The sequence below is a fragment of the Sylvia atricapilla genome, chromosome 10 (assembly GCF_009819655.1).
Source record: "Sylvia atricapilla isolate bSylAtr1 chromosome 10, bSylAtr1.pri, whole genome shotgun sequence".
Taxonomy (NCBI): Eukaryota; Metazoa; Chordata; class Aves; order Passeriformes; family Sylviidae; genus Sylvia; species Sylvia atricapilla.
This window is the reverse complement of record NC_089149.1, coordinates 8,617,520-8,640,621: the sequence shown is the minus strand read 5'-3', so window position 1 is coordinate 8,640,621 and position 23,102 is coordinate 8,617,520. Positions and strand designations below refer to the sequence as shown.

Genomic DNA, 23,102 nt, shown 5'->3' with positions numbered 1-23,102 from the left:
GCTGCGGGATCGGGAACCGGCTAGTTCTCACTGCCCAGGTGCCACCCTCTGGTTTGACGTCGGCACCCCCAAGGGTGGGTGATAATGGCTGGGCTGGGGGCTGGGATATGTCCTGTGCCAGTCTGGGAGGGTTCATTGCCCGACATGAACCGGTTTGAGGCAGGGAGGTGACAAAATGGGTTGTCTGCTCATTGTATCCCCAGGCACGGAGCTCCCTCCTTGCTTGTCAGCTCCTGGCACTGCCCCATGGCAGCAGGGATGTTCATCCGGAGGGGAAGCCCTGTGCCAGGACACACACTCTGCCCACTGCCACCAGCGTGCCTGGCTGTGGGCCACCAGCATATTGCAAGGCCACCACAGGTGATGCCACCCTGCTGGCACAGGTGCCTGCGTGGCTGTGGGTGCATTCAGGGCAGGACACCCAGCTTAGCATTCAGGGCTCTGTTCCAGCCCAGTGTGCCCCAGTGCCATCCTTCTATTGCTCTACTACTACTCCAATTTTAGCCTAGTGTCACCTCGGGTGTAGCCTCAGTGTAGGCTAACATTGTCCCACTACAATGCTGTGGTTGTGCCACCATGCCTTACTGCTACTCCAGTAGCCCAGTGTTACTTTCCCTACAGCTCTGGCACTGTTCCAATACAGCCCAGTATAGCTCTGACTGTCCCAGTCATCCCAGTGTATACCAGCACAGTACAAATGGCCCCAGAAATCCCTCAGTCCTCCGTGTCAAAGGGCAGGTGGCAGCATTGGGTCTCCCATGGGCCCCATGAGGCCTTAGTCCAGTGTAGCTGTACTGGGGTGACTGGGGTTGTGCTGCCCCAGAGCACACATGTGGCGGCACAACCATGGGTGTCTGTGCCCAGCCCTGGGCACATGGCTGGTTGTGGGTGCTGCAGGACAAGGGCCGCCATGGGTGGCAGCTGGTTTGGGCTCCAGGCTGGGCTCTTTGTGCCACCACGGAGGTGTGGGGAATAGAGTCCTGCTGTCCCTGTGCTAGTGGGCACCATCGCCAAGCACTGTGTTGGCAGCCTCCACCGTGGGCAGAGGTTGTCACTGTGGCTCCAGCTGTGGGCACTGTACACTTCTCTGGTCTTCTCCAGTGCCACCTCACAGCCCATAGGGGTGTCTTCATCCTGGCATTGGCTTTGACAGCCCATATCCCCGATTATACATCTCCAACCCCAGCAATGCCAAGGCCTGCAAGTTCCCCAAGGGATGCAGGGGCACAGCCCTGTGCCTGCTGCTGCTAGGAAGAGATAGGGACCAGGTGGGCAATAGCTCTGGTTTTAATAAATACATCTTGACCCCAATGCACTGGCACCATAAATTATGTGAGAAACCCGGCCGAGACAGGGCGGGTGCAGTAAACAGGGGCCAGAGGGAATTTACACTATGTACAACATGGGCACGATGCCCGCCAGCCACGGGGGCTTGGAGTGGCAGGGCAGCGGGTGCCCCAAACTCCGTGAGCCCAGCCACTGCCCACTGGCATGAGTGGGCAGGGCAGTCCTGGCATTGCAGTCGTGCTGAGATGGGGTGCCCAGGCTGGGGGCCTGGCCATGTGCACCCCTCTGTGCTCCTCTGTGCCCCCTGCCCTGCATGGGCAGGGGCAATAAGTAGTGTGGCCCCCCCATGCCACCCAGCGACGCTGCGTGCTTGCTCTGCTCTGGGCAGCAGTCACTGCTCAGTGGCTCCGTGACTCCACCTTGGCATCGTGGACCTTCTCCCGTGCATCTGAGGGGGCATCCAAGGCTGGGGAGGAGAAAGCAGGGCTGAGAAATGGGCACAGTGGGTGCCAGGAGGGCACTTGGGGTGGTTGTGCCAGCCCTGGCTCAGCACCAAGGAGACTAGGAGGTGCAAGGGGCTGCCACAGAGTGTTTGGGCAGCGGTGCCTGCGCGTGAGCACTGCACTCACCACGGCATTTGGCACAGCAGGGGTTGTCCCTCGTGGCAGGGCTAGCACAGGCGGACGGAGGGCACTCCTGGCGCTGGCAGTGCGTCTCCCCCGACTGAGGAGCAGAAAGAGGGGCTGAACACCAGGGTGGAGGGCAGCAGCCCCTCAGCATGCAGTGGGAATGCAGGGTGCTGCTCTCCCACCCATTCCCAATACCCTGGCAAAGTGATGCTTTCCCTTCCCCTGGTGCTGCCCCAGGCTGGCACACTCACCACACACCAGCACAGGATACATTTCATTTCTCCAAAGGGGGGCACAGATGGGTGCCAGCTCTCGTTGTTGAGGTACCAGCGACGTCCAAAGCGGCACGCCCGTGGTGCATCTGCCTGCATGGAGTCAGCCAGCTCTGGGACACTCCTCTCTGGGGCTGCAGAAAAGGGCACTGGGAGGACGGTCGCTGTGGCAGGGCAGCCTGTGGCATTGCCATTGGGGGCACACAGGAGCTATGCAGGGAGAATGAAGGGCAGGAGAGGGATGCAGTACCTGGGCACTGCTTGCAGCAGTCAGAGGGGTTGGCACGCACGGGGTTGGCACAAGTGAGCCGTGGGCACTGCACCTTCTCGCAGTGCACTTCACCTGTGGTGCCCTGCAGGGAGGGCACGGGGCTCACGGGAGGCACAGGGCAGTTACCTCCCCATGCCCTGGTTTGAGCCTTAGCTACAGTGCCTAGGAAATGAGAACACCCATAGGTGCCAGACCAGGTTGAGGGGCAAGTCTGGAACCCACGCCCACCTTGCAAGTACAAATGGCACATTTGATGAGGCCAAACGGGGGCACGACAGGATGCCAGCGAGTGCCAGAGCCTCGCCATGTCTTGTCACCATCGAAGTAGCAGCCTGGGAGAGGAAGAAGAAGAGGAAGTCACAGCCCTTGTGACTCAGCCTTTGCAGAGCTGCCCCCTCAGCCCATGCCCACCAGGACTCACCCTCACTACTGTCCCGTGCCCGCTCCAGCTTCAGCTCTTCCTGCTCTGTCTTCTTCTCTACAAAGAAGAGGAAGGCCATGAGGGGGTACACACGGTGCCAGCAGCAAAGTCTCTGAAAAGGACCCCTACCTTGTTTTTACAAGGAGCCCCCCTGCCCAGCCCCCAGGTACCTTCACAGATGGGACAGCACAGCTCTTCGGGGTGCACCTGGTGGGTACAGTTCAGGGGCTGGCACAAGATGGGGTCACAGATGACTGTGCGCTTCTGGGGACAGCAGGGATAGGACTCATTACAGAGGGGCATTACTGGTGGGTGTTGCCCCTTCAGTACAACCCCTGTCTCGTACTTGGCAGCTGCAGATGGAGCACTTCTTGTCATAGTCAGGTGCCCAGCGGGTGCCATGCGCCCTGTGCTGACCCTCAAAGAAGCAGGAATTGGGGTCCTTCTTCAGCTGCTCCTGGTCCCTGCTCTTGGTGCTCTCAGAGAGCTCTGCCTGCCCGAGGGACTCCCCTGAGGCCAGGCGGGTCCCTCCTGCATGGCACTGGTTGGGAATGTGCACCTGGAGGGGGCAATGAGCAGAAGGTCACTTCCCATGCCGAAGTCTGGCTGCCCTCCATGGTCAGGGTTGGTGAAGGAACCACCCATGACCACAAAACACATCAGGCTGTGCTGCTGGGACCTTGTAACAGAGTGATCTTGTGCCCTTCCACCCTGCTCCAGGCAGTGCCACCTGGCTGCAGGCAGCAGTGGGGATGGGTACGGGTGCCCTGCCCCAACGAGAACCTACCCGTCCCCGCATCTCCCCATTAGGATGTGCTTTTGTGCTAACTTGCAGGAAAGCAGTGCCCTGGGCCAAGTGCTGCAGCAGGTCGGCATCCAGGTCTTTCACCACCCCTTGAGCCTGTAATGGCAAGAGAGGCACCAGGTTGGGGACTGGTCTGGCCCAGCCCCTGTTCTGGCAGTGTCCTGACTGGGTGCCCACCTCACCTCAGTGCTGTAGAAGCCCTTGAGCAGGCGCTTGTTCTGATGGGGGCGGGTGCCCATCTCCCCCAGCTCAGCCACTCCATGGATGTGGGCACTCACAGTGCCGTCGCTCGGGCGTCCCAGCCCCGCCACCGAGATCTCATAGTGCAGGTGGCAGTGCTCATCCAGAGAGAGCCAGGCGTGCCCCCCAGCGCCACTGTGCACTGGAGGGGACACCAGCTGCCCTGCCAGCGCGACGGGCATCTCTGCATGCAGACAGGGACCGTGGGAGGGTGTGGGTGGTGTGTGGGAGGGCTGCCCCATTGCCCCCCATTACCACCCCACGTGTCCCTGGTACCTGTGTAGCGGGCAAGCAGTCCACTGTAGGGCAGGGAGATGATTTGGCCCCGCAGCTCACCCTCTGCCCAGTCTTTGGTGGCCACGTTAAGGAAGAGCTCATTTTGTAGAAGCATGTGGGCATCACGGGCACTGGGGCTCTGCCAGGCACCACAGGCCTGCCACCAGTGGGAGACCATGCAGGTTGGGACAGGGACTCACCCAAAGTCCCTGTGCCATCCCTCCCAGCATCAAAGAGCGCTCACCAGCCCATCCTTGTAGCTGGGTGTCATGTCAAACAGGATGTTCCTCTTGCTTTTCCGCCGGGGTTTGGTCTCCAGTGTGATGCCCACCACCTCGCTGGTAGTGCCCACCACCTGCACCTGTGGGTGGGGGTGCCAAGGGGCAGTGCCAGGGTGGCAGATACACCTGGGACCCTCAAGAGGGAAGTGGGTACCCACCAGTTACCTGGTACTCCAGGGTGCCATTCTCATGCAGTGCCAGTTTGGCTGAGCCTACAGCCCCAGTCTTGGTCGGCAGCAAAGCATCTGCTCCGCATAGCACACTTTGGATGGCTTCAGCCCAGGGAGAGAGGCACAAGGATGGGTGAGATTGGCACGGTGGTGAGCCCAGCAATCCCCCTGCACCCCAGGGTGCCTGCCCTGTGCTCACTGTCACAGCTGCGGCGGGTGGTGATGGTGCCAGCCAGCTGGCGTGCGTGCCGGCCCTCCGTCTCAGCCACGATGCGGAGCTGCCCCTGCACCAGCCACTGCAGCTCCTGGGCAGACAGATCATTCAACACCTCCGCGAAGTCGGGGTCCTGGCAGGGGGGTAGATTTCTATGGATCAGCTCTGGTGCTCTGAGCACCGTGGCTGCCAGGGCACGTGGGGGAAGAGAACGCTTTACCTCCACAGTGATGTTGGCGTGGACTTCCCGTAGTGTCTGGCCCTGGTGCAGGATGCGGATCCTCAGCGGGACCCACGGGGATTCTGGACATGGCAGAGGGGAGCTGACCCACTGGACCAGGGGTCTGCAACCACTGCCAAACCCACGCCTCTGTTCCTATCACCTCCAAACCGCTGGCACTTTCTTGCCAGTTGCCTGCCCCTGTGTGCCTGGACCCTCACCATTCCTTCCAGAATGCCCTAAATCCTTGCAAACCCACCTTGCAAAGCCACCTCGCAAACCTATCCTTGCACCATGACCCTCACACCCTATATGCTCTGCAGCACCCCAAGCCCCCCTGCATAGGTGCACATCATCCCCTCCCCACCAGGTGCACTCCAAATCACACAACATGTAATGTATGCACACCTCACCCTCCTCACATACAGCCCCTATACCCACCCTGAGCCCCACACCCAGCCCAGCCACCCAGCATGACCCATCCATCCTGAGCTGCAGACATGCCATGCACTCCTTCAGGTCTATGCAGCACCTTCTGGACAGTGCTTCCCTCCCCTTCCCTGCCCGCTCTCACCCCTTGCTCCAGGCTCCAGCAGTCCCCGGGCCATGAGGATGAAGTGAAGTTTGTTCTCGGTGTCGCTCAGTGTCAGCATGGCCATGCCCCCAGCACCCAAGTGCAAAGGGTCCAGCGAGGTCAGGATGGCACCGAATGTCTCTGTGCAGGGACAGGGGCATGAGGGACATCCTGGTGGACACCCACTGGGTGTGCATGTGGGAACTGGACTTACCTGCAAAGAGTGCCCGGTGCTTGAGGATGTGCCCATGGACCTCTCCGGAGGGCTGTGCCCGGGTGATGAGGGACACACGGAGTTGTTCTCCCCGCAGCAGCTGGACGTTGGCTTTGGACACTGTCCTCCACATTCCGCAGAGCTGTGGGTGATGGATGGAAGGGCTGGGCGGTGGCTGGGGGGCACCCTCCACCCGGCAGGGGTCAGAAGGGGCACCGTGCCCCCTGCCCTCTCAGCCCCTCTCACCATGCCGTCCTCGGGGGCAGCGCTCTTCTGCACAGGGTGTTCAAACAGCACGTTGCCGTCGGGGTCACTGAAACGCACCCGGCTCGGCCGCCCCAGCCTGCGAGCATCCGGCGGGGGTGAGCAAGGGCCACGTACCTGCCCTTCGCCTCCCCCGGCACCACCCGCACTCAGCATCAGGCACAGGGGTGTGTCGGGGAGGGCATACGGGAGTCACTGGGGGTTTGGGGTGGGCAGGAGAAGCATGACGTTCGCCTTGGGGTGCCAAGTGCTAAGCTCTGCCCTCCCATTCCAGGACTAGCCCAACACTGCTGTCCTGCCAAATGCCAGATTGGCGTGGATTCCCTGGGCTCTCCTATCCTGGAGAGGTGTCTAACTGGCACAAAGTGGGATGAAGGTCTCTGCCGGGAAACGCACCACGGCAGAACCCACTGGGAGCTGAGTGTTCAGGCTGTAAATAAGGAGCGTTTTCGGCTCCGCTTGGCTCCCCCTGTCAGAGCTGGAAATTAGTCACCACTTTACTATGCAAAGCGGCCTGGAAGCGAGGAAGAGCAGAAGAAACTGGAGCGGGAAGGAGGGAGGGAGAGGAGACGCTCTGCTGCTGGCGGGCATCCGGGGAGGGCATGCAAGGATGGGGAACCTTGGCGGCAGTGCCAAGGCACTGCCCACCGGCAGAGCCTGCAGGGTGGCGCAGCACTCCTGCCAGCTGCACCCACGGGAGCCTTGGAGCCGTTCCCGTTTGTTTCCAGTCCAGATCTGGAGGCAAATGGGTGAGGCTGGGCCCACACTGTGGGTGTGCCGAAATTCTGGCCGCTGACCTAGGCTGGAGCCCAGCACATTGCTCCCCCTTCTCCAAATCTCTCACTCTGTCAGTGCAAGGCTGTGGCACTATGGGGGGATATCAGAAAGGAAACTGAGGCACAAGCACTGTTGCATCCCCCCCTTTTCCAGAGAGCTGCCTGCTGTGCCAGGCTGGCCAGGGGACAGGGGCAGGACTCACCGCTCGTAGCTGATGGAGAAGAGCAGGGAGGAGCGCAGCAGGGTGAAGCGAGCCTTGCCCACGGCGCTGGATGTGGGGTGCCATGGCTCTGGGCCACTCGTCAGCAAGGCCACAAACTCTGGGGAGGAGATGCTGCTGCTGAGAGGGAGCATGGGGGGTGCCCCACACTGCTGCTGGCTGGGTGGGTAGCTCACCTGTGCGGGCATCATCACGAGCCAGGCCCTCAGAGCTGAGGTAGGAGCGGTCATTGTAGGGCTTGTCCAAGTCATCCTCCTTGTCCTGGAAGTACTCGAAGGTGTCAAAGCGGAGTGCAGGGCTCTTCTCTGGGGAACCTGGCAAGATTGGCATGGGGTGGACACAGGAGGAAACCATCATATCAGGCTGCTTGTGCCCAAGAGCTTGGGGTAGGGGACAATAATACATCACCCCTTTTGAGATGGACCAAGATGTGCCCCGTGAATCACTATGGGGCGCTTAGCTGGGGCATGCTGTGCACAGGCACATGCACAGGCAGGGCATTTAGCCCTGTGTGCCTTCCCTGCCCTCCTTTCAGGCTGTTCCATCAGGGCTTTCCCCTGCCCATCATATCATGGGCACTGGTGACTTTCCTAATAAATTGACTAGCCCTATTCAGGAAGGTGTGCAATGCCCCCTTGTCCAGGCCAATGGGGGATCTTGTGGGACTGGTGGGGGCTCTCTGCAGAGAAGCACCAACTCTCCTCACCTTTGGGGCAGGTGTGGCAGCAGTGTCCAGGCAGCAGCGTGGCCCGGGGACAGGCAGGCACGGGGCAATCCTGCTTCATGTTCTTGCAGTTCACTTTCCCCACGGGCTTCCCCCGGTGGTTCCTTTGCTGTGGGGGGGCCAAGAAGATGCCAGGAGAGCCGTGCCAAGGTGTGCCAGGCCATTTCTAGGTGTGTCAAGTCATGCCCTCCCGGCACAGCCTGGCTTCTCCCATCTTTTTCCATCTGGAGCCCTGGACACCTTGCACAGTCCCCAGATGCCTGTACGGCAGCCAAACCCGGGCCCCCTCCCACAGCCCCCAGCCTCCTGACCAGCTGTGCGTGGCCCCGCCAGCCCCGGCCTCGGGGAGCTGCTCGGAGGGAGGGAAGGAGGGGGCCGGGGGCCATCCCCGAAGAGGGGGAGGAAGAATGAAGCCTGATCCTTTAAATCCCCCTTCTCCTCCCCCATGCCGCGGGGGAGGACATCCAGGTGTCCGGCTGGCTGAAGGAATCCCGCTCCCTTCTTCCATGCGAAGGAGTGTATTGAACAGAGGGGTCGTCCTTGCCAGCCCTCTCCCCAGCAGACCCGGGTCCCGGGGGTCTCCCAGGGAAAGGGGTGTGTGGGGGCACTCACCGCCTCGCAGTGACAGATAACGCAGCGCATCACCCCGAAGGGCTCCCCCAGGTCCGGATGCCACGTCTCCTCCAGAGCATAGAAGTGTCCTCCGAAGGCGCAGCCTGCGGAGATCCCACCACCACCCACCGCCGTCCCCGGTCACCTCCGGGCCGCGGGCACCCCCCTGCCGCAGCCCCGGACCGGCCGGCGCCGCCCCGCCGCCCGCTGCGCTCCCGGTGCCGGTCCCAGTGCCGGTCCCGGCCAGCCGGGGGGCCCGGGGCGGATCGCGGGGTGCCGGAGAAGGGGGGGTGCAGGCATGCGATGCACGGACGGGGGTGCGGGCGGCAGGGAGAGGGTGCCCGATGCGGGATGCGTGACGAGGGGTGCGGCAGCGGCTTGTACACGACCGGGGGTGCGCGGAGCGGGGGGAAGGAAGGGTGTAGGGCAGGGGGCTCCTACCTGCCGCCCCGCCGGGGGGCAGCGGGTCCGTGTCGGGCCGGATGGGCAGGGCGAGCTTGGGGCGGGCGGCGCGGCCGGGCAGGGGCCGGAGCGGGAGCAGGGCGAGCAGCAACAGCGCAGCGGCGCGCATGGTGCCGGCCGGCCGGGGCGGGCGGACCGGGACCGGAGGCGGCGGCGGCGGGGAGGGGGGGCCGGGCGCTGCCGGGCGCTGCCGCCGCCTCTGCCCGGCTGCCGGCTCCGGCTCCGCTTTATAGGCGGCGGCATGGGCAAGCGGGAGCTGCGAGCCCTGTGCAAACAAAGGCCCCGCTAATGAGGCGCAGGCAGCGGCCGGCCGGGGGGGGATGCGCCCCCCGCCGCGCTCCGACCCCCCCACATATCCCCGGGGCTCCGGGCCCGCCGCCCCCGCGTGGCACGGGACGTCCTATCCTGTCCCGTCCCGTGACACCCGGGGCACGATGCTGCCCCGCCAGACAGGGGGTGCCCCGCACTCGGGATGTGCTGGGGATGCCCCCCATTCATTGCCCCTCCTCTCCCCGGGCATGCGGTGCCCGCGAGTGCAGAGCATCCCTACTGACGTGCCAGCCCCAGGGCATGGGGAACCTGAGGGATGGAGATTGGAACTAGAAGATGTTTACGGTCCTTTGCAACCCAGCCCAGTCTATGATATGATTCTGTGATATAACCCTCCCTCAGAGCATCGAGCACCCTCAGGCTTTGCGCATCCTGGAGACATCCCCTCCCAGGGATGTCACACAGGACCCTCTGGCATATAAGGCACTGTGGAGACACCCCCACCATCCCCACCTCTTCCACAGAGCATGGGGTGTTCCTGAGCACTGGGCATCACAAGTATCCCCCATTCACATTCCACTCTTCAAGGGCATGAGCCCCACGGGAGTCTTCTCATCCAGATAAACCCCCTCGGGAATAAGGCATTTGCAGGGCACACCCGTTCAAATGGTGGTCTCCTCAATCTGTGTACTCTTCCCGGCATAGGGCATCTCCTGGGCACAGAGCATCCTGGCATCCTCACATCTACACAGTTCACCTTCAGTCATGATCTCTTCCAGGACTCGTTGCCCTCCACTCCTCAGTCATGACACATCCTGGGGACTACTCCGTCCACTCCCAGCCCCCTTGACACCCCAGGACACAGGGCACTGTCCATCCACTGTTCCCCTGCAGCCAGCCCTTCATCCACTCAGCACCCTTGAGCATGAGCTCCCAAAACAGCCAGCCCCCTCCCCCAATCCTTATTGCTCTCCGCAAAGGCACAACCAGCCCCCGCCAGCTCGTGCCTTCCACATTCCTAAATTTCTCCAGCTGCTGCCCACCCTGGGCAGAGCAAATTCCAGAGTGGGACCCTGGGATCCTGCCCACCAGTGACAGGGGCTGCAGGGGAACAGGAGCCCGGGTGCCTGGGTTCCCTTGCCCAGGGAGAGAAGGGACATCCGGAGAGGGGATGCACCAGCAACAGTCCCATTCTTCACCCACACCTGGGCTGGTAGGGGTGGCAGAGGTTGGCAGTGAGTAGGCACCCTGGAAGAGTTTGGGGAAAGCATCATCCATCTGGAGAAACTGAGGCATAAATTTAGAGGAGGGGAAGCCTATGATGAGCGGGGTCACTTTGTGTCACCCATGTCCCTGTTGCCACCCCCGCCGAGGATGGCAGGGAGAGGCTGAGGGTGGTGGGTGCGTGGCAGGCGGGCGCCCGGCAGGGGGAAGGCGGGTGGGGAGGGGAGGAGGGGGAAGCGCGGGGCTGCCAAAATCAACTCCGGGCGGTGCAAACACCCGGCCAGCTGCGCGGTGTAGCTAGGGAAACACGGCACAGCTGGAGCACAACAGGCTCCTGCCTCCCCAGAAAGCTCCTCATGGGCCTCCCCGCAGCCCAGCGAGCAGCTGGCGGGGGGCTGCAGCCCACCGCCCCTTGCCCCAGTGCCAGCATGGGGTTGCCCATTCCCAGCTTATCCATGGATGCCCCATCCCACTCCCCTCCCTGATTTGGCACATGTCTCCACGCCGCTTGACACCTCTCCCGGGGAGGGCAGTGGGACAGGGGAGCTTGGCCTTGCCGGGGACCTGGCTCGTGGCAGGAGCTGGCAGAAGACAGCACAGAGTAGCCGGGCTTGCTCCGGCAGGACAGCCCGCTGGCATCACCAGGGCTGGGACAGTGCCAGGACCTCGGGCATCCCCCGGGCATGGCTGTCCCCAACACCCTGCTGCTTGCAAACACGTTCTGCGAATAGCTGCCATGCCTGGCAGCATGGCACCCGTTGGCCCTCCCCACGGTCCCCAGCAGTGTCACTGACCTGTCCCCTCTCCTCTCTCCCGACGTCCTCGCTGGCCAGGGATCCAGCGATGCGGAGGGCAGGGCAGGGTTGGGGTCTGTGTAGCTGTGCCAGCGTCGCTGCACGGTGCCCGCTGCAGCGCAGCAGCGGCTCTGGGGACGGCGGGACGTGAGCGGGGCTGAGCAGGGAGGAGGCGGGCGATGGCTCCCAGCTGTCCCGCCGATGCCAGGAATCCGGTGCTGGCTCTGTGCACCCAGAGCTCGTCACAGTCTCCTGGCTCGTCTGCGGGACACGGGGAAGAGATGAGGGAAGCTCCCTCCCCTTTCCAGGGGAAAGGAAAGAGAGACGGGGAACCCGTCTGGCTGCAGCCCCTCGGCACAGGGGAATCCAAGGCATGGGGTGGCAGCGTGAGGGAGAGAGGGGCTGCAAGGGTATCTGGCACTGCCAGGCTGGGAGCAGGGAGGTTTGCTGGCATGGGACTATGAGGTCAGGAGGGTGCTGGGCATCCCTGCCCAGGGAGGGGGCATGGCCTCTGCAGTGGGGGCATGTGGGCAGGGAGGAAATGTGTGCTCCAGCCGTGCCTGGGCTTCCCTTGTCCACAGCCTTGGCTGCCCCTGGAAATGCCAAGGGGTACCCTCACCAATAGGCAGAGGTAGTTTGACAGAGCCTTGGGGGTCCTGTGCTCTTGGCGAGGGGATGATGCCAGCCAAGGGCAGCACAGGGAAGTGTCCCAATCCCACCAGCTGCTTCTCAGTGCCCGCACATGTGTGTGAGGAGCAGTGCTCTGCACAAAGGCACCTCTGAGGCTCCAGAGCTGGGCCTGGCACTGGCACATTCCCAACGGGGCTGCCAGCTGCAGGCAGCTGGAGCTGGACCACGATGGAGACAGCTGTCCTTGGGCAGCCTCAAGCCTAGCACCTTTACCCCTCCACCATTTCTTCCCAGGTTGGGCACTGGCTTATCCCTGGTGAGGGGGTGATGGTCCCATGGAGTGTCTCCTGTCCCAGCAAAGTACAGGTGGGGTGCCCCGACGGTGCCCTACAGAACAGCCTGTAGTTCTGCAGGGGCTTTGTGGGCATATGCCCTGCCCAGTGGTGAGGGTCCCACGGAGTATTTCAGAGGATCGTGGTTCCAGGGCTGTGCCATGCCTGGCGTGGGGGGTGTCTCAGCTCACCCGAGCTCTGCCCTACGCAGCTCCCATTGTCTGCCCTCATTAGCTGCTGCCTGCTCGCGGCTTTGAACATGAGCCCGGCTCAGGGCGACAGGAAGGAGCCTCTATTCCCCAGGGGTGGGGTCGTGGTGAAACTGCATGCCCTGGGTCCCCCTTCTCACAGCCTCCCACTGCCTTCTGGGCACCCCAACACCCCCTCCAGGCATAAGCCTGAAGACGGGAAGGCATGTGGGGCACTCCGTCTCTCCAAAAAGAGCCCCCCTCGACTGCCCCGCCCCGTTGTGGGATGCAGAGAGCCGTCAACCTCCCCAAAGCTTTGTGCTGAGCATGGCTTGTGCCGTGTCTAATCCCCCCGGCCTCACACACGCGGCGGGGCGGGCGGGGGGGCTGTCGTAATGGGTGGAAATATCTCATAATTCACGTTGGACACAGGGATTACAGCCGTTCCGGCAATATTTGCACAACTGGTAGGCGACTTGCAGGGCTGGGCCATCCCAGATGAAGGCCAGGGGGGTCTGGGGATAGAGGGAGTTTTGGGGGTGGTAGGTACTGAAGGGGGATGCAGTTTGGGGGGACAATGGAGAGGGGGAAGTTGGCTATTTTCTGTCTGTGAACACATGGAATTTATTACGGAGGGTGCGTTGCTGACATGGTGGGGATGGCTGGGGCCCTCGCCTTCGTATCATCCTGCTATAGTGGCCACAGCTCGGGGAGTGAAATGGAAACCCCAAAACAGTCTCATCGGCCATGCCGAGCAGCTCCTGACAGTGTCCCTCAGCAACATACCTGTTCCCAGTGCCCAGTCAAGCCCACAGAGCTCCCTGTTCATAGGAGCACCCAAAGGTGCTGGTGTCCCCCTGACCCCAAATGTCCCCTCCTCAAAAGCTTTGCAGGGTGACCCCAGAAGGTGGAAGGCAGGGGGCATGTGGGGCATGTGGGGGCCTTGTTTGGCATGGGGATTAGCAAGCTCCCAGAAGCGATGGTGGTCTCCCCCCTCCCCACCGGACATGCAGGCAAATATTTGTGCCCAGACTTCGCAGGACAGCGAGAAGGAATTTCATTCTTGCGCCCACCTGCGGCTCGGCTGCCTGGCATTAACCCCTTCTCCTCTCCATGGGATGGAGGCGGAGGGACGAGGTGCCCTCCCAGCACACTCTGTGCGCCCCATTGGAGTGGGAAGCGTGCCTGAGAAGCGGGATGGTAGAGGGGGAATCGCCCCGGATGGGATGCTGGCATTAGGTGCCCTTGCCCAAGGCAACGAGGGTTTGCCCACCGGCATCTTGTAGGCAGCACCGAGGGGTTTGTGCTGGGGTGCTGGGCAGCATGTGGTTTGCTGAAAACTGGGAATGGTAAAACCCTGCCATCCTTCACCCTCAAGCTGCTGTACCCCGACCAAGGTGCCCCTTGCAGGTCCGTTTACCCGGCAGCCTGGGTGCTCTCCTGGGACGGCTGTCTGGGAGCAGGGCAAGGACCGGGTTGCACGGGGAGTAGGATTTGCCCACGGATGTTTATTGGCAATTTGCATATGTAGCAAAAAAGCCCGGAGGGTCCAGGAGGGACGCTGCTCCCGGGACCTGCCCGTGCTCGGGGAGGGGCAGCCCGGGTAGCGGGTCCCCCGCTGCCTGGCACCCGTAGAGCCCCGCTGTGCTCCTTTCCCTGGCCCCGGAGCCAGCTGTGCCCTGAGCAAACGGGGCTGTTTGCTCACGCCGGGATTAGCCGCTTTCTTTGTTCCTTTGACTTTCTCTTTCCTTTATGCCAGACCCTTTTATGGGGGCTTCAAAGGGGGCTGGGACCCCCCTCCCTGTCCTTGGAAGACCAGGTTTGCTTCCCATGCTAGCGCTGACATCCTGGGGGTGCCCACCGAGCACATCTGGGTGGCCTGCGGGGACAGCAGCTGTGCCACCGAACCACAGTCTCCCCCCCACCCCGGCGTCTTCCTCCTCTTCCCCTCCTCCCCTTCGCTGACTCCTGTCACCTCCTGCTGTCTTCAGCACCTTGGCAAAGTGGGTGCGAACGGCTGTCCCTGCAGCGGGATTCCCAGCACTTTGCACCCTGTAAGGAGAGGTGGGAATCTTGGCACCGGGATCCGGCCAGCTGTGCAGCCCCGCGGCCCCCGCCTGGCTTCCTGTCCCCTGCCAGAGCCGGGCTGCCTGCCTGGTGCCCCCGTGTTCCTCTGGGGACCCTGTGCCTCACTTACTGCCCCCACACTCTCCCTCTACAGCACGAAGCATCCGTGGGACTGGGCTGGGGCCAGAAGCAGGGGCTCTCCCGCACATCCTCTGCCCCCCTGACGCGGGCAGCAAATGTTGGCATTGCCCTTTCCAGCCGAGGAATACCAGGCTGCCCACGGGCACAGGCTCATGCTGGCTGCCAGCTTCTGGCATTGTTAAAAGGAATATTTTGGAGTAAAGGGACTATTGTGGCCACCTTAGGCTGCCCATGGGGGGTCCATTAGACCTCCAGTTTCCAGTTGCTCTTCAGTTTCCCTTGACGGGTTTGTTTGCCTAATCAAGAAGGAATGCAGGGCACCGCAGCTCTCCAGCCTGGCATCGCCAGTGACTTTGCACCCAGGGAGAGACAGGGAATGGACATGGTGGGGGCATGGCAGGGACTGACGTGGGGACAGTGGTGGGCCCGAGGCCAGAGCTGGCAGAGGGGCTGAGGGTGTTTGCAGCCGTGATCGCGGGCATGATTGCAGCTCGTCACGTCCGCAGAAGGGGCACGGCCGTGTGGGGGAAGCCTGGAGGTGTTTGACCCCGGTGCTCTCAGGTCCCGTTGCTGTCAGCTGTGCCCAGGCAAGCCTGGGCAGCCAGTCTCACCCCTGGAGTCGTGGCACCCGCTGGACCCCCCATCCAGGCACCCTGCAAGGTGGGCTGTTGTCGGCTGAGCGGGACACGGGGCAGGTGGAACGGGGCTGAGGTGTTTACTTTAAGTGTTGTCACCCAGCCAGGCGCTGCCGGGAACCGCTGTCCACAGGGACGGGGGTGGGAACGTGCGAGAGTGTGCGAGAGCCGGGGTGTGAGAAGGAAACGCACGAGCTGCAGGGAGCCCGGGAGCCAGAGGATGTGTGCTGGGAGGGGGTGACCCCAAAGGGAAGCCGTGGGGGGCTGCCGGGGTGGAGAGTTATCTGAGCACATGCCCCGACACGTGCCAGGGAAATGCCCGTGTGTACACGTAGGCTTGAGGGTGCATGTGGTGGGTGTGTACACGTGTGCAGGACGGGGACACACACACGTACACATGGGCATAGGGATGTGCACCCCCTGCCAGAGCGCCCAGTGAGAGCTGATTTTGCAGGGAATGCCATAGCCATGCCAGGGCACGGTGCTGAACAGGCCTCTGGTATTTCTCCTGCCCAGGGAAGGGACATCTGTGGGTGCCCCACCCAGCCCACTACCAACCAATACCCTGGTGAAACAGCCCTGGGGACATGCACTAGCCACGACCCCTGTGATCCATTGCCCTCCCCAGCTCAGAGGGATCCCATGAAGCACAGCCATCCCAGGGATCTCCAGCTCCCTGAGTCACCTCAGGGATGGTGGCAGGGGTCAGAGCATGCCTCTGTGTGAGGGTCAACAGGGATGGGGTCTAACAGGGTAAAGGTCACCATGGATGAAGTCCACCTCTGGGAGTGGGTCATCAGGATTATGGTCCACCTCTGGGAGAGGGTTTTTGGTGGCTTTCATACCTGGCTGCTGCAGCCAGGAGCAGGACCTCATGAGGGCTGGTGTTCCTGGGGTTGACCAGTGCAGGGTCACTGACGCCATCCCTTCTGCAGGTACCAGGGCCACCCTCTACCGCTGGACAGGCACAGCTGACCCACTGACCACTGAGGCGCTGGCTGCTGAGCGCTCAGGCCTGGGGGCAGGTGAGCAGCCACCGAGGGCGCCCAGGGACGCCCTTCCCGTGCCCCGAGCCAAGGGAGGAAGCGGCCGGAGGCAGGAAGCCTTCCCCCGGGCCCGGGGCCCCTGCTGCGATTTTGCTGGAAGGTCAGCGGCGACACAACAGGAAATCGTGTGCTGCCTCGGCTGGGCGGCCAGGCCGGAGCCACAGAGCCGCGCCGTGCTGTCCCGGGGCCGCTCCCGGCCTCCGGCCCTCCGTCCTGGCTGGGCGGCTCGCGGGGAACCCGCGCCACCACTGCCCTCCATGGAAGGGGGACGGGAGCCAGGGAGCAGCCGCGGGCCCCAGGGTGAAGATGCAGGGCCGAAGCCCCCAGCCGAGCATGGAGCTGAACAGTGAGTGTGTGGCTAAAAGGGGGGACTGGGTGCGCAGAAAGGGACAGCGGATACTGTGGCCCCACAGCCAGAGTGTCCCCTGCACGATGAATCCCACAGATGGGCATCAAACTCCAAGGGTGGCTCTGGGCTGGTTGGACCTGGCCACTGCCAGCATGTGAGGGCAACCAAGCATCTCTCCATGCCCATCCTAATTAAACAGACTGCACTGAGGATTTTTGGGGCCAGGTGTAGTGCCAGGGCAGGGAGTGAGGCAGGCAGGAGGATGCAGAGAGGGCACCAGAGAAGCTGGCAGGATGGGCAGTTGCTGGGCACAGCAGTGTGCAGTGGCACTGGGGAAGGCAGTGCCGGCAGGGGAACACTCAGCCAGGGCAGCGGCCAGGAACAGATGCTCCCTGTGGGACACTGCAGGCTGGGATTCCCCGAAGTGCACATGACGCCTGGAACTGCTCTTGGCAGAGATCCAGAGGGCTGGCCTTGGTCTGCACAGGGAGTACAGCCCTGTTTCCTTGCCTGGAGCACGGCTGAAAAACCTGGCAGACATGGCTGTGCGGCCCCTTGGCACTCACCACTGGCACAGAAACCCCGGCTCTCCCTTACTCTCACAGAAACTGGGCACCCCTCGCTGGCTGACTGCAGAGCAGCACCGGGCCCCCCTCAGTCACTCGCACTCCCCTGCATCCTCACCACGGGGCCATCAAGACCACCAAAGGGCTGGGGAGAGGACTCACCACTGCAGGCTTGGCTCTGGGCTGGCACTGCCCAGGGAGGCTGGCACAATGCACAAAGTAACCCCGTCTCCTCCAGGATTGCTCCTCCTCACATCCTTCCTCCTGCACGTGAAAGAGGACCATGCCAGCCCCACACGGCTGGTCTGTGACAACAGGCTTATCCAGAAATACATCGTGGAGGCCAAGGACATGGAAAAGAGAGTGGTGAGGATACAGCCCCTCATAAAACCCAAGACCAGGGACATGCACAGTTCCTGGCACCTCACCTTGACATCTTTCCTCACTAGGGCCAGTGCCAGGCCCTGCCTGCACTCAGCTGCCCTGCAGTGCTGCCCTTGGTGGACTTCACTTTCCAGCAGTGGAAATCCAAATCGGTGAGAGGGGCCGGGAGGAGGGTGCTGGCACTGGTGTGCTAACAGGACTGGAGAAGGAACCTTGGGTTGGCACAAGCACCAGAAATGCTGAACAAGATGCTTGTGGGCATATCTGGTGGCACAGGGAGGGTAGAGGACCCCATCCAGAACTAAGGGGAGCGCAGGAAGCAACGAGGCCCTGGGGGTCACTGTCTGCTCCCCCAGAACGAGACCAAGCGGCGAGAGATCCTCTGTGACCTGGCCCTGCTGGTGGGTGCTGCAGCAGGGGCCCAGGGCCAGGTGAGCGATGAGTGCGGGGCCAGGCAGCTGAGCCAGCTTTACCAACACGCCAACTCCTTCTTCCTGCTCCTGCAGACCTTCAGCTGGGAGGTGAGACCTCCCCACACGAGCCAGACCACCACAGGTGCCCGCTGGCTGGGTTGGATGCAATGGTGTTTGTCACCTCTCTGTCCCACTCTCGCCCCTCAGGAAGGACACTGGGAGCCGAGCTGCTCCCCACACTCCATGGAGCAGAGCCACATCACCAGCATTTTCCTCACCTACCGGATGCTGGTACAGGGCAAGTTGCGCTTCTTCTTCTACGACCTGGCCAAGGTCTTGTGCAAGCAAGGACAGGGGGACAGCAGAGACCCTCCATGTGGGGCCTGATGGGGCTGCACACAGGGTTCAACCACAAAGCGATGCTGGAGCAATCCTGCAGGACACTAAGCTGTGCTCTGTGTGCCCAGGAAGATGCCCACAGGGAAAGGGTTGGCACCTGTTCCTCAAGTATTTGTCCACTGCAGTGCATGAAGGCAAACAGTGACACTCACATGCCAGCAGGCACAGGCCCTGCTCCCATCTGGGCAGGCACCTCTACTGTGAATGCTTTTTGATTAAAGAGCTATTTTTCTAAAGAGCTGTGTGTGTCCTTGTGCCCGGGCCTGGGGCAGAAGCCAGCTCCTCTGGGACATGCTCCCAGTTCTGCTCCCACCCGCAGTGCTGCAGGATCCCAGGGCACGGCCCTGCACGGGGCCTGAGCTGCCACTCCTCCTCTCTGTACCACCTGCTGCAGGTTTGGACTCCCCATCCTTTGGGAAGTGGCAGCGTTCCCCCTTTGCCCCTGAGCAGGCGTATCCACTCCCTGCCAGCCTCATCTCTCAGCAAACACAGCCAGGTGTAGAAAACACTCCAGTTTAATCAAAACCAAGGCAGCCTGCCTCAGGAGCCATCCTGAGGCAATGGTCCCCAGAGGCAGGCAGGCAGCTGTCCCAGTCCGGTTGTTCCTGGCCAGAGCCAGGGCTGTTGAGCACAGGCAAAGGCGAGAAGATGCCATCAGGCAAGACTGGAGCACCCAGCATGGTGTCCACTCAGATGTCAGGCACCTCTCTCCTCGTGAACAGAGATGTGGATCCCAGCAGGAGTCAGAAGACACTGGGATGAGGAGGAGGACTGCTCCCACCCCCCCAGCTCTGAAGAGGCTGGGCAGCATGGACATCGGAGCAAAATGCAGGCTCTCAGGGCTCCAGCTGGATGTCTGTGGGGCAGCCCATGGAGGTGTGCTAGAAGGCCAACTTCTTCATCAGCAGGTAAACGCGAGAGTCCACCTCAAACCCGTGCAGGTTGTTTGCGTCTCCCTGCAGCCGCATGAGCAGCCCCCCGTAGGACACATAGGCAGAGCTGAGGTGGGAGGAGAGGAGTAATGAGAGTAGGGAATCCCATGGGAGACTCGAGTCGAGATCCCAGCGCCCCCCACCCCGGGGCATTGTGCCTCCCCACCCTCGACAGGCACTCACAGGCGCGTAGCTGCCTCTGTGGAGGTCTCGTCCCCCTCGATCCGGTACACCTTGCCGTACATCACGTACTCAAACTGGTCTGCCCTGCAATAGCACAGCCTGAGGTCAGCGAGGAATCAAACCTGGCCATTCCCCCAGCTCAGTGTTCTATGGGAGAAGGTACCTCACAGTTACAGAGCCAGTTAAATTGGAAAAGACCTCCCAGATCATCAAATCCAACCTGTGACTGAACATCAGCTTGACAACCACCTTGACGATGGCATGAGTGCCACATCCAGTCTTTCCTTAAACAATACTAAGGATAGTGACTACTATCCTCCTGGGCAGCCCATTCCAATGTTTAATCACCCCCTCCATAAAGAAATTCCTCTTAGTGTCCAAGCTGAAACATTCAACCTCAGCTCTTCACTTTTTCCCTTGTCCCCAGGCACATGGATCCCAGCTGGGTCCTGTACCTGGATGGCCGGTCATCCGTGGGGTTGTACTCTCCATCATCCAGAGTGCCATCCTCATACAAGGTGCTGGCGATGACCAGGCGGAATTTGTCCCCTGTGAGGAGGCCAGAGGAGCAGTGAGAAGGTTAGAGCACAACCAGAGCAGCAGCACACACAGCCAGAACTCAGGGTGGTGGCAAAGGGCCACCCTGGCAGGGCGTGCTAAACAAGCTCTGTCCCTGCTGCCAGTCCTCCAACAGGATTGTAGGGAACATGTGAAAGGTCACACTGGATCCTGTGTCTCCTTGTTCCCCAGATCATGGAGGAAACCAGAGTCACAAGGATACTACTGCTGGTGTTTTCAGGTGACACAACAAGATATTCACTTATATTCCCCCAGAGGACTTGGCTGGATCCCGGGCAGATACACGAGCCCCCTGCAGCATCAGCTTCAGCCCTTCTGTGTTTCATCGAGGGTAATATTCTCCTTTCCACGCATACAGTGTATTTAGCTATAGAAGTTTAATTTCAGGAAGTCTCCCTTAAAGCCTGGTTACCATCAGCAAAAGCAGCTTCTGTGCAGTGTCTGTGGGGAAAGGGACAGAGATGAACCCAAATACACACAGGGAGGTGAACCAGAAACCCAGCTCAGCCTCAGTATATTGAGAGTGCCATGAATCTCCTGTTACCTGGGGACAAAACAGGGGCACAAGGAAACCTGAGGCAGCTTATTCCTTGATCACAGCATTTCTTCACTCCATCTTCTCTAATCTTGCCCACCCAAGCTGACAGCGGCTGACTCACTCTGCTAGCAGCCCGATGGCTTACCGAGGTCCACGGGATAGATCTGGATGTTCACGTCCAGGATGAGATCCATCTTGAAGGACTCGCTCTCGCAGTGAAGGCGCGACACTGGGGGAGCAACGGAGTCAGGGACCAAGACAGAAAAGATCTCCGAGAGCTGTGTGGGAATAGGGTCGTCTTCCCACCCCAGGCTGGCACCAGACGGAGGTGTGCAGGGGCAGGGAGAGAAACACGGTGGGGCGAGGAATGCAAGGCACAGGGCCCGCGGGGGTATGGAGGGCACAGCAGCCGGACTGGCGAAGCCCTGGGGAAGCGGAGCGCTCCGGGAACCGGCAACACGCGGAGGGGCCAGCGCGGGCGGGACGGGCAGACGGGGGACCGGGAGAAGCGGGCCGGGGCCCAACTCACCGCGGTCGAACTTCTTGCCCTCTGGGTCGATGTCCTTCACGTCGAAGATGTCCTCGAAGAGGATGCCGGCCATGGCAGCGGCTCAACGCCCGCTCCCGGCGCAGCTCCCGGCGCAGCTCCCGGCGCAGCTCCCGGTGCAGCTGGCGCCCGGCGCACACTGATGACGCAAACGCGCCGCCAAACGCGGGGCGGAAGTGGCTTCACGGTGGGCGGGGTCACATCCTCCCCAGGACTCCCGGGGCCGGCGGGAGCGCGCGCGGTCCTCGTGCTCCCGCTCCCCGCGCGCGGCCGCCAGGGGGCGCTGCGAGGCCGCGGAGGGACTCGCGCGCCGCGGCCCCGCCCCCGGCACAGAGCGGGCACGGCAGCGCCCCCGCGCGGCGGGCACGGGGAGTCCCGGGAGGGGTCCGGGGTGTCCCGGGAGGGGTCCGGGGTGTCCCGGGAGGGGTCCGGGGTGTCCCAGGAGGGGTCAGGGATGTCCTGGGAGGGATCCGGTGTGTCCCGCGGGGCTCTTGCAGCCTGCGTCCCACCCTCGCCGCATGGGACAGAGGGGCTTCACCCGCGCCCCCGATCGCAGCTGGACATCGGTGTGATGAGCTGCGCCGACTCAGCCAGCGATGGGTCTTGCGGCTGCAGCCCCCACCGGCTCCTTCCCCCTCGCCTGCCAGCCATGGCGGGGAGGGCCGTGTGACACCGTCCCCCGTGTCCTGCCGATGAACCGTGAGGGGAGCAGGGGGGCCTGACACGGCCGGGGGCTGCTCACGCGTTGGACGCCACGGGGTGCTCCATGCTTGGCATCTGGTCGGTGCGGGTTCAAGAGTTCAGTCTTGTCCTCCCCGTTCCCCGAATGCCACCACCAGCCTGCCTGAACAAAATCTTCCCCGCTTGGCAGTGGGCTCCCTGCACTCGTTTGGGCACCGTGTGCCCGCCCAAATGTGGCACAGAGAAGACTGGTGGAGCCTGCAGATGTCCCGGTGAGATGAGCACTGAGGACGCAGGGTGGCACGGCGCCGCGTGTGTGTCACATGCCACCATCTCCCTAGGGACCACGAGGTTGTGAGTGGGGACATCTACGGGATATGGCTCCCCGTGCGTGGCCCCTATGCCTGCAGCGAGGTGGCTTCGTGGGGACGTAGCCCATGCTGTCCCCGGGGGCCAGACATTTCCAGGTCGTGGTGCGGGATGGCACCCAGAGCCGAGGTGCCCCAGCATCCTCACCGGGCGGCCTGTCACAAGATGCCTGTGGTCCCCAGACACACACAGGTGTGACCTCTCCATGTCATGCCCCCTCTGTGACACGGTGCCAGCGCATCCTCACGCATGCCTGAGGCGCAGGCAGCGGAACGGGGCAGTGCGGTGTCACGCAGCGGGGACACTGGCATCAAGGGGGGTGCTGGTGCCAGGGGTCTGGTGGCTCGTCGGGGGAGCGTGGGCGGTTCACGGCGGGGTCACCCCGCGGCGGTGGCACTCAGCGGGGACAGTCTTAATGCGCTGGGACGGAACCTCGGCTCCTTCTAATCACCGCCTGGGTGGGTAACGCCCCCAAGCCCCGCAGCCGCCTCCCCACTCTGTCCACCCTGACTCGGGGAGGGGCAGAAACCTCCGCCCTGCCAGAATGTGGTGGCCGTAAACCGGCTCCCCTCTGGCCCACGGTGAGAGGTGTGGACCCTTCCCCAGAGTTACGGTGCCCGCCTGGCATCCTGCATCCTGCGCACCCGCTTGTCTGGGGGCGCAGGACTGGGCTGGTGCAGGGTACCTGGACAGCCCTGCGTGAGCGGCTGTGGGGGACACCCGGGGCTGTGCAGGTTGCCAGGGGGTGGCAGCAGCACACCGAACATGGCAAGACAGCCCCAGGGTGTGCCGGATCAGAGGGAGTCCTACCGCAGCCAGGCTCACTAGTATTCCCAGTTGCCCGTTCCAGAATCCTCAGGGTGCCGCCCTGGAGGGACGTGACCTGGTTGGCGGACACCAGC

The 23,102-nt window shown here is 62.5% G+C and overlaps 3 protein-coding genes across 5 annotated transcripts; 1 reads left to right on the top strand and 2 right to left on the bottom strand.

Moving 5' to 3' along the window:
* Positions 1-1,269: 1,269 nt before the first annotated feature.
* On the bottom strand, positions 1,270-9,086 carry CHRD (chordin). Its single transcript, XM_066325819.1, has 23 exons — positions 8,913-9,086; positions 8,472-8,575; positions 7,842-7,968; positions 7,312-7,449; positions 7,118-7,235; positions 6,121-6,217; positions 5,875-6,016; positions 5,661-5,801; positions 5,087-5,169; positions 4,852-4,999; positions 4,648-4,754; positions 4,446-4,562; positions 4,202-4,358; positions 3,868-4,109; positions 3,668-3,781; positions 3,227-3,439; positions 3,051-3,144; positions 2,881-2,937; positions 2,688-2,791; positions 2,439-2,541; positions 2,168-2,322; positions 1,917-2,010; positions 1,270-1,753 (listed from the first exon to the last, which is right to left on the bottom strand). Exons 1-23 carry the CDS (start codon positions 9,040-9,042, stop codon positions 1,686-1,688), a joined length of 2,853 nt encoding a protein of 950 aa, XP_066181916.1. The 5' UTR covers positions 9,043-9,086; the 3' UTR covers positions 1,270-1,685.
* A 7,090-nt stretch (positions 9,087-16,176) lies between these two features.
* THPO (thrombopoietin) lies at positions 16,177-18,601 on the top strand. Its single transcript, XM_066326441.1, has 5 exons — positions 16,177-16,606; positions 17,414-17,541; positions 17,625-17,711; positions 17,916-18,080; positions 18,180-18,601. Exons 1-5 carry the CDS (start codon positions 16,567-16,569, stop codon positions 18,357-18,359), a joined length of 600 nt encoding a protein of 199 aa, XP_066182538.1. The 5' UTR covers positions 16,177-16,566; the 3' UTR covers positions 18,360-18,601.
* A 269-nt stretch (positions 18,602-18,870) lies between these two features.
* POLR2H (RNA polymerase II, I and III subunit H) lies at positions 18,871-21,245 on the bottom strand. Of its 3 annotated transcripts, XM_066325816.1 has the most exons (5): positions 21,133-21,245; positions 20,749-20,832; positions 19,942-20,035; positions 19,487-19,570; positions 18,871-19,370 (listed from the first exon to the last, which is right to left on the bottom strand). In XM_066325816.1, the coding sequence occupies exons 1-5, from the start codon at positions 21,203-21,205 to the stop codon at positions 19,253-19,255; spliced, it is 453 nt and encodes a 150-aa protein (XP_066181913.1). In that variant the 5' UTR covers positions 21,206-21,245; the 3' UTR covers positions 18,871-19,252. The 3 variants fall into 3 exon arrangements, with proteins under 3 accessions (XP_066181913.1, XP_066181914.1, XP_066181915.1); XM_066325817.1 differs by lacking the exon at positions 20,749-20,832; XM_066325818.1 differs by lacking the exons at positions 19,487-19,570; positions 19,942-20,035.
* Between the last annotated feature and the right edge of the window lie 1,857 nt (positions 21,246-23,102).

Excerpts from the sequence above, each read along its gene's own strand:
- CHRD (XM_066325819.1), bottom strand. The coding sequence starts at position 9,042 with ATGCGCGCCGCTGCGCTGTTGCTGCTCGCCCTGCTCCCGCTCCGGCCC. Across the intron at positions 4,755-4,851 it reads CACCCGCCGCAGCTGTGACA|CCATCCAAAGTGTGCTATGC; the intron begins GTGAGCACAGGG and ends CCTGGGCTGAAG. Across the intron at positions 2,323-2,438 it reads CTGCTGCAAGCAGTGCCCAG|CCCCAGAGAGGAGTGTCCCA; the intron begins GTACTGCATCCC and ends CCTTTTCTGCAG.
- THPO (XM_066326441.1), top strand. The coding sequence starts at position 16,567 with ATGCAGGGCCGAAGCCCCCAGCCGAGCATGGAGCTGAACA. Across the intron at positions 17,712-17,915 it reads AGCAGTGGAAATCCAAATCG|AACGAGACCAAGCGGCGAGA; the intron begins GTGAGAGGGGCC and ends CTGCTCCCCCAG. Across the intron at positions 18,081-18,179 it reads TGCAGACCTTCAGCTGGGAG|GAAGGACACTGGGAGCCGAG; the intron begins GTGAGACCTCCC and ends CTCGCCCCTCAG.
- POLR2H (XM_066325816.1), bottom strand. The coding sequence starts at position 21,205 with ATGGCCGGCATCCTCTTCGAGGACATCTTCGACGTGAAGGACATCGAC. Across the intron at positions 20,833-21,132 it reads GGGCAAGAAGTTCGACCGCG|TGTCGCGCCTTCACTGCGAG; the intron begins GTGAGTTGGGCC and ends TTGCTCCCCCAG. Across the intron at positions 19,571-19,941 it reads ACGGATGACCGGCCATCCAG|GGCAGACCAGTTTGAGTACG; the intron begins GTACAGGACCCA and ends GTGCTATTGCAG.